The following is an 8563-nucleotide window of genomic DNA, read 5'->3' on the forward strand; positions in this document are numbered from 1 at the left end:
GGTACTTCCGCTGGCACGGAAGTTCTAGTCACTATGTTCAACAGAGCAGATCAGGGAGGCGGTAATGCCGTCGGAGCGATACTACCGCTCCCCTCAGTGGTACTTCCGCTTGGTGTTAAATAGCAACCGGAACCAGCGGTAGAAGAGAAAGGCAGGGCGACAGCACCCCGAGGCGGCACTACCGCTAACAACTACCACTCTACTTCCGCTCGAGGGACCGAGCTATCCAGAAGGCAAATAATAAGCGGTACTCCATGCGGTACTGGACAGCGGTAGTTCCGTCGGAGCGGTACTACCGCACCGCTGGAGTGGTACTTCCGCTTAGCTGTAGTATGCCTAGTAAACCTGCGGTAGTAGAGTCGAAGTCAGAGCCGCAGTACCGCTGGAGTGGTACTACCGCGTTGAACTGCCGCTCTGCGGTAGTAGAGTCGAAGTCAGAGCTACAGTACCGATGGAGCGGTACTACCGCGTTGAACTGCTGCTCTACTACCGCCCATTTACAGAAACTAAACAACAAGCGAAAATGAGGGCCGCACTGAACTGTGGCAGAGCGGTACTACCACTGAGCAGAGCGGGTACTACCGCTTAGAATGCTCTAAAAAGCCCAAGCACAAGGGAAGGCCAAGCTCAAATGCAAGGAAGGAATGAGGGTGCAGTGGGATTGCGTACGTGTTAATTCCACCCAACCTTTCCGAAGCAGACCCCATCTTAATAGTATGGTGTTCCTACAACTCAAATCCACCGAAAATGAAACGAAGGAAAATCATTGTCTTTGTAATTGCCATATGATAGATTATCTAAAATGCTCAATGCACACGATTAGTCCGCAAAAGCATTGTCATCAATCACCAAAACCACTAAGGGAGAAATATGTTCTATTCCGTAAGAGGCTAATTTGGATTCATATGTTTCATGCTATGGTTAGATTTATCTTAATTCTTCTTTCGTTGTTACGGATGCTTGCGAGAGAGATTAATCATAAATGGAAGGCTTGTTCAAGTAAGAACAACAGCCAAACACCGGTCCACCCGTATATCAAATTATCAAATTAACGAACGCGAATCAAATAAACATGATGAAAGTGACCAGATAAAATTCCCACATGTCCTTGAGAATGCTTTACTTATTATAAGAGACCGTTTCAACCCGACCTTTGCTACAAAAGGATTGGACTATCTTACTGCACCTTTGTTATCATTATTACTTGTTGCTCATAACAAATTACCTTGCTATCAAACTATCTGTTATCGATAATTTTAGTGCTTGCAGACAATAACTTATTGAAAACTGCTTATCATTTTCTTCTGCTCCTCGTTGGGTTCGACACTCTTACTTATCAAAAGGACTACGATTGATCCCCTATATTTGTGGGTCATCAACCGCCTACCTGCCTTCCCACCTCCCACTACCCGCCAGCCACGACAAGACCCGATGGATGTCTTCCCGACCCCGCGGCCGCCACCGCCACTCCACCCTATCTTACCATGCCACCTCCACGTCTCATGTTGTTCTCTCCACCGCCGCCGCCATGCCTCCCCCAAATCGGCGCAACGGATTTGCAGCCCCACGTCCCGCGGCCGCCACCGGAATGGAAGAGCCGGCGAGAAAGAAGGTTGCTTCCATTTCGGATTATGTGTGTGATGATGTTGCAAAGTTTGTCATATTCTGTACTTTTGTCAAATTCATATGCATTTGGAGGAAACAAAAATGTGGATCTATTGCCGTGCGGCACGCCTATTTTACACATTTGTTGGAGCGGCAGCCGTGCAACTATCCCATTTTACATCATGTTGGAGTTGGATATTTCTGATGATGTAAAAAAACGCTTTTTGTAAAAAATAACAATAGGTGATTTAAAAGGCCTTATATTATTATTTTTCAGAGAGAGTATATTTTACTTCAATCACAATTTAATGATGTCTCGCCGCAAAAAAAAAATTAATGATGTAAAATACATAATTTTTTCTTTTGAAAATGTAAAATACATCATCTATATCAGTCCAAACCGTCAAGTTGTGGACGTGTCGTCGCTCGCCGTCTCTGACATGTTTATCCCCTTCGACTTCCACTTGACGCTTTGTGTTCCTCGCATCCTCCAAGTCTTCCGTTTCTTCCAGCAGCTTCTCCCCCTTCCCCACTATACTTCCAAGCAAAGGCGAGAACCCTAGCCTCACGAGCACCGTGCAGCGGAGATCCCGACCATCACCGCGATGCAGGCCCCGACGAACCCCCCCGTCGACCTCCCGCCGCTGGTGGCGCCGCCGCCGCGGGTGAAGGCGCCGACCCCGCGCCCCCCTCCGCCGGCCTCGCTCCAGCCCGACTCCCCGGGCGTCTTCTTCACCAACGCCGCCGCAGCCGCCCCACTGGGCTCCGCCCACCGCCGCATCGCCATCGCCGTCGATCTGTCCGACGAGTCCGCCTACGCCGTAAGCTGGGCCGTCGCCAACTACCTCCGGCCCGGGGACGCCGTCATCCTCCTGCACGTCCGCTCCACCAATGTCCTCTACGGCGCCGATTGGGGCTCCGTCACCCCCACATCCCCCGAGGACGACGCTGAGGTCGCCGCGCGCAAGATGGAGGAGGACTTCGACGCCCTCACCGCTTCCAAGGCCGACGACCTGGCCAAGCCACTCGAGGAGGCGAAGATCCCCTACAAGATCCACATCGTCAAGGATCACGACATGAAGGAGAGACTCTGCCTCGAGGTGGAGAGGCTAGGGCTTAGCGCCGTGATCATGGGGAGCAAGGGGTTTGGTGCGGCGCGGCGGGCCAGCAAGGGAAGGCTCGGGAGTGTGAGCGATTACTGCGTCCACCACTGTATTTGCCCCGTGGTGGTGGTGCGTTCCCCTGATGATGCTGTAGCAGAGGGCGGGGAGTCTGCCACTACGATGGAGGCGGCGGTTGGTGCAGACGACGTGCTGCACCCTGTGCCAGAGGAGGATGCTGAGTACCATGACGCCGCTGAGGAGCACAAGGGTAATTGTTTCTATACTTTTACCTCCGTCTTTGACTAACCACCGAAATTCAAGTCAAATTCGATATGTTCGACAACTTCAATAGGTATAGTTGCGAACTTAGGCTACCATATGTCTAGCTAAATGCTAGTTATACACTTATACTGAGCTTGACTATAGGATTTGTAAGGTTTATGCGGATTGCACTTCCCTAGTGTAAGTTTTTAACCGAATACCTATGTCTGATCCACACGGTAACATATGAGGGGTTTTATCAGTTTTGCCACTAGTTGTGTCACTCTACTCAATTTGCCACTAGAAGGTTCAACTAATAACAAAATGTCATCCTTTTGTTAAGCGTGTGCTCACAAATGCCACTCGGCACCATTACCATTTGGTCAAAGACATCGACCGGGGTGAAGTGACCAAAATACGCCTGGACCCCACTTGTCAGTGTTCCCTCTACAAGTCACTGTAACCTGTAGGTCCTAGTTTCCAGTACACAGAGAATGAAATTAGAAGCAAAATAGCTTCATGCGTGGCCGCGCGGGTGACCGAATCCCCACGTGTCGTTATTTTTTCTTCTAATTTAATTCTCTTTGTGCTGACAATTAGGACCTAGAAGTTTTAGGGGAGCGGTGGCAAGTAGTGTCCACGGGTATTTTGGTCACTTCACCCTGGTCAATGGCCTTTGACCGAATGGTAATGGTGTCGAGTGGCATTTTTTAGCACACGCTTAACAGAAGGATGTCATTTTTGAGTGGTTGAAACTTTATAGTGGCAAAATTGAGTAGTGTGACACATAGTGACGAAACTGATAAACTCCTAGTTTTAATGCCTATCAATTGCTATCCTTGCATAGTTTGTAACTTCATCCGAATCTACTGTTCGATTTGAACTTACTATGTTGATGGACTAATAAGCTTGTGTTATTAGTGGTCAGACATGGGCTAATAAGCTTGTGTTATTAGTACGACACATTTGGCATATGTATACACACTACAATCGGAAACTGTATTTGCTGTCATTTTCAGCATGGACAGAAAGGCTATTATCTGTTGATTAGTATGTATGTTTGTTGCTTACCTGATTGATCATTTTGTAGCACACATTTAGCTTTGATTTACATTTGAATTAGTTTAGTGTTATATTTATTAAGGCCTGCATACCCGGCTTGTTGGGCTTAGATAAAAATAAAGCTTGCTGGTTGGGATTCTTTCTCTCTCAAACACAAATCCTTTGCATCTTGATGCGTTAATAGAAACAAAATAGTTATATCACAAGTCTAGGACCAAGGCTGTGAGCACCACTGACAACCCAGCTCTAACATTACATTTCTCCCAACCTGGCTACAGCTGTTGGACACTGGCAGCACCTGCCAAGTGCCATTCCTGCCTTTGCCTGGTTGGTTAGGAGTACTACTCATCCTCGCCTCCTTTATTCTTGTGCTTAGCAATGGATTAATGCTTGGCTCTCTCTTCTGGCCTCCTCTCACCTTGTCAATGATGGAGATTCAGGCTTTGCCTTGTGGCCGTCGCTGATAAAGCATATATTTTCCTTGGCCTCCTGTATTGACACCAGTACGAGTGTCATGTGCCAATTACAGGCTAACAAGCAGCTTCTACATGACTATCTATGCCACATATAAGCCCAGAACCTATCTCAGCTCAGCTGTGGCTTATCATTCATATGGAGCCTATGTCCCAACTCCAAACTAAGTCCTCCTTTCTGGTGCTTAATTTGTTCTATGCATGGTTACTATTCCACTATTCCATTAGGATTTCGCTTCGATCTCACTCCAAAATTTTCCGGGAAGAGGATGGGAGGGGAAGAGAAAAGGAAGATGCTGGGGCATTGATTAGTAGATTGTGATTGTACTAAGAAGTTCCTGGGGCATTGATTAGTACTCCCTCTGTAAAGAAATATAAGGGCGTTTAGATCACTAAACACCCTTATATTTCTTTACAGCGGGAGTAGATTGTAATTGTGTAAATTTGAATCGTACTATAGAAAAATTAGCAACAAGCCTTCTTTAATAATAGTCAGTTCTTAGGGAATGTAGGCAGGCCACCCTAGACACACAATTTCAGTTTTGAAAACTATTGGTAATCGAGGGTATTGTCATTTGTCTGGGGAAAGTATAGTTAAAAGGTTGGTCTGGATTGATTGATCCCACTTTATTCCGTAGCTCCACTTGATGCCTTTTGATCCTAGAGTATCTGACTTCGGAATATGAAGGCACTGTTTCATCCTAGACACACTGTTTTACTTTTGAAATCGGTTGCTAACCAAGGGCATTGTTTGGGAAAAGTATACTTAGAAGTTACTGGGTTATGTTACTGTTTGATCCATTCTCGTTGGTATTCATTATGTGCTTCAACCAGTGTGCTTTTGTTAATAGAGAAACTATAGTTCATCCCAGATTGCAAGTTGTGATTGTTTAATTACCATTACCATTAACGTATACTTTGACAAAACTGGCCTATTTGTTGTGCCTCCGATGTAAAGAATGTCGCATGGCTTCACATAAGTGCATTTCCCTAAATACCTTGGCACTAGTTGAGCATATTTTAATGCTGTTCAAAATCAAGGAGTTTATGCATGAACTTGTGATTATTAAGGGGACTAGCTAACATTTAAGATTATTATGCCTTTTTTAATAACTGCTACCATTTTTCTATAACAACAAGTCGTGATCAATGTTAGGCATCTGTTTCCTTGTGAATTATGGCAGCGAAACTGAAAATGCACTTGAATTTCACTAACTTTGAGCTTTTTTCCTTATTTGTGATTTTTCTGGTGGCTGTAATTATAAGATGCATTGGCATGTATCTTGTCAAGGTTCTGGGTTATCAGTTGAGCTAATACATACTGGTGTTATTTATGCAGATACTTGATTGGATCTATGCATCGATGTCCTGTTGGATCCAGGTGAGCATAGAATTAAATGTTTCAGTTTGTTTTGTATGATCGGCTAGTCGCTTTAGGGTAAATTTTCGCTCTCTCGGGAGTAATTCGCATGCCCGTTTGTTACGATGTTCTATCTTGCAACCTGTACAAAATGAAGACATCATGCAAATATAGTTTCGTTTTAACCTGTCATCCTTGTCCCTTCTTTATTTGCATAGGAAACAAAATGCATCTCTTGCACAAAAGTTTGCAAGGACACATATTCATGTCTTACTATTTTGTTCTTTAAGATGTACTTCCTCTGTAAATAAATATAAGATGTTTTAGATATTTCAATATGGACCACATACGGACTGAAATGAGTGAACAAATACACTAAAATTCGTTTATATACATCTGAATCAGAAAAGAGTTAGAACGTCTTATATTTGTTTATGGAGAGAGTACATTTTGTTTTATAGGTTGTAGCTGAGCTCAGGAATATCCTATGTAAATAACAAACCAGATGTCCTATCTCTACCTGGCTTAAGACCAGCTAAAGGGGAACTCTGTAACTTAAAGATAAGTTTCCTAAGTAAGGAGAAGGGATCCTATCACTAAGAAAGAAGTATGGGGTGCTATTTGCTTAAGGGCCAGCTAGGAACTACTGGTCCTTCCATGTGGATTGCTTAGCCCGCATAACATTGTGTCAATGGCCCACATGGTCGTTTCATCCTCCAAGGCTCTGGAAAATCCGAGGTGGGTCTGGAGGACATTATATACTTATTAGGTTGAAATCGAGGTTGAAGAACCCAGTGGCACCAGCCTTTGATACTACCTCTAAAGAATCCTAACCTTCAGCTAAAAGTGGATGTGTTTCATAAGGTCATATCTCTGACTTAGCTCCCTTGGTTGTTCGTTTTCCCCTCCCCGTTGACCATTGTTAAAGAGTCCACCTTACCTTAACTCCAGTGTGACATTGTTCTAAAGGATCCGCCTCCAATATACTGGAATTTCGTGGAAGTAAACTTTTGGAGTAGGATTTTGCATTCAGACTGACAACCACTAAAAATCTTGTTTACGATGGACTACCTCTGTAAACTAATATAAGACCTTTTAGATAACTAAAATAGTGATCTAAAAGCGAAAGTGCCATTCTCAGCTCGAGCTCATATGAGCTCGAGTGAACAGTAAAATCCAAAAAAAAATCAAAAAAATCTGATTTTTTGTGGTAACATTTTACAAATGTTTCCAATGCTTGCAAAGTTTCATCATGAAATGACATTCGTGGAAGTTGTGGCAAAAAAAACAGAATCAGCTCTCCAGAAATGACTTTTTTAGAGCATCGTTTTTTTTCCGCTAAGTCTTCCATGAATGTTATTTTGTGATGAAATTTTGCAAGCATGTAAAACATTTGTCAAATGCTACCATAAAAAAATCAGAAATTTTTGAATTTGTTTTCAATTTTTTCGGATTTTACTGTTCACCAAGCTCATATGAGCTAGGGTCTTATATTAGTTTACAGAGGGAATACCTAGCTGAAATAAGTCCTCAGTGTTTCGGTTCAGCCTCTAACTCTGTCTTTTTGTTTGACAGCATGTAAAGGTTCTAGCAGTCGACTGTTGGCTGAGTGCTACCTCGTGGTTTCTGCTGAGCACATTAGCTGTTTGTTAGACTTTACTGTTCATGTCGATCTGTGCTTCCACTCTGTTGTATTTGGTGAACATTTGTTCTCTAGAACTTTTGTGCTTCTTTGGATATCAAATTATATGTTGCTGATGAGACAGTTTGACTACTTAGAGAACCACATGATTGCCTGCTATACTTACTCGGTTTTGTTAAACATATTGCAACTGAAAGTCATCTTCGATTCAACCGATTTTGTGGGGAGGAGACAGCGCCGAACATTGAGCTCGAGTCTGGAATGTTATCGGGGAGTTGCCACAGGACCTCATGAAAAGTGGGGATGCTGTGGCTTATTGCAGCTTGCTGTGGAGTGGGAGGAAGAGGGTTCCCCGGTTGGGTTGGGGTGCTTCCGTTTTGAGTTTTGACCCCTCCCTTAGATTAGGCAGCGCCTGAGCTTGAGCTGGGGATGTGGGCTCATGAAGACCTCGCTGGAGGTGGCGATGTGGTGTCACTGCCGAAGCCGAAGGGGAGGAAGAGATGTGGCTGTGACGATGGACGGTGTCACCACCGGTGGAGTAGTGTGAGGAAGAAGCCTAGTAATTCTCATGCTTATCGTATCTTTTGAAGAACATCCAGAATTTTCTTAATGCGTATCTTTAAGAACAGATGGATGTCTCTGTTAGAGATTGCTTAAGTTTTAGTAGTATCATTCTCCGTATGGCCCTTTTTTTTCAACATGCCATTTTCAATGAGAAAGCCCTGAGAAAGTGCGAAGGACCAAAATTTATTATTTATAAAAGGGCCATCGTCATTGGATCTAGCACAGCACTGAATGTCTTGTACCGCCACGGTTGCTTCCCGTCAGCCAGGCCAAATGCTCAAAAAGCTGGCGACTGCATTGCTGTGATCCATTCTACTAGAAAAAGAGTTGCATCACTTAAAAGTATGATTTGTTCAGAGTTAGAACGCGGCAACTGGGCTCTAGAATCTTCTGTTATTCAGATAACCATTTCTTCTAATAATTCAGATGGCCTTTTGGCACGTAAATATGCTGGAAGTATTCGTATGAAACTGGGCTCTAGAATGTTCTCTTA

At 44.0% G+C, this 8563-nt stretch overlaps 1 protein-coding gene across 1 annotated transcript; it reads left to right on the forward strand.

Moving 5' to 3' along the window:
• The first annotated feature begins 2050 nt into the window (after positions 1 to 2050).
• On the forward strand, positions 2051 to 7622 carry LOC123188328 (universal stress protein PHOS32). The gene is made up of 3 exons (XM_044600379.1): positions 2051 to 2976; positions 5844 to 5885; positions 7440 to 7622. The coding sequence occupies exons 1-2, from the start codon at positions 2211 to 2213 to the stop codon at positions 5849 to 5851; spliced, it is 774 nt and encodes a 257-aa protein (XP_044456314.1). The 5' UTR covers positions 2051 to 2210; the 3' UTR covers positions 5852 to 5885; positions 7440 to 7622.
• Positions 7623 to 8563: the final 941 nt, after the last annotated feature.

Source organism: Triticum aestivum, chromosome 2A (assembly GCF_018294505.1).
Source record: "Triticum aestivum cultivar Chinese Spring chromosome 2A, IWGSC CS RefSeq v2.1, whole genome shotgun sequence".
Taxonomy (NCBI): domain Eukaryota; kingdom Viridiplantae; phylum Streptophyta; class Magnoliopsida; order Poales; family Poaceae; genus Triticum; species Triticum aestivum.

Bases quoted from the DNA above. Each gene is read 5' to 3' on its own strand.
- LOC123188328 (XM_044600379.1), top strand. From the start codon at position 2,211: ATGCAGGCCCCGACGAACCCCCCCGTCGACCTCCCGCCGCTGGTGGCG.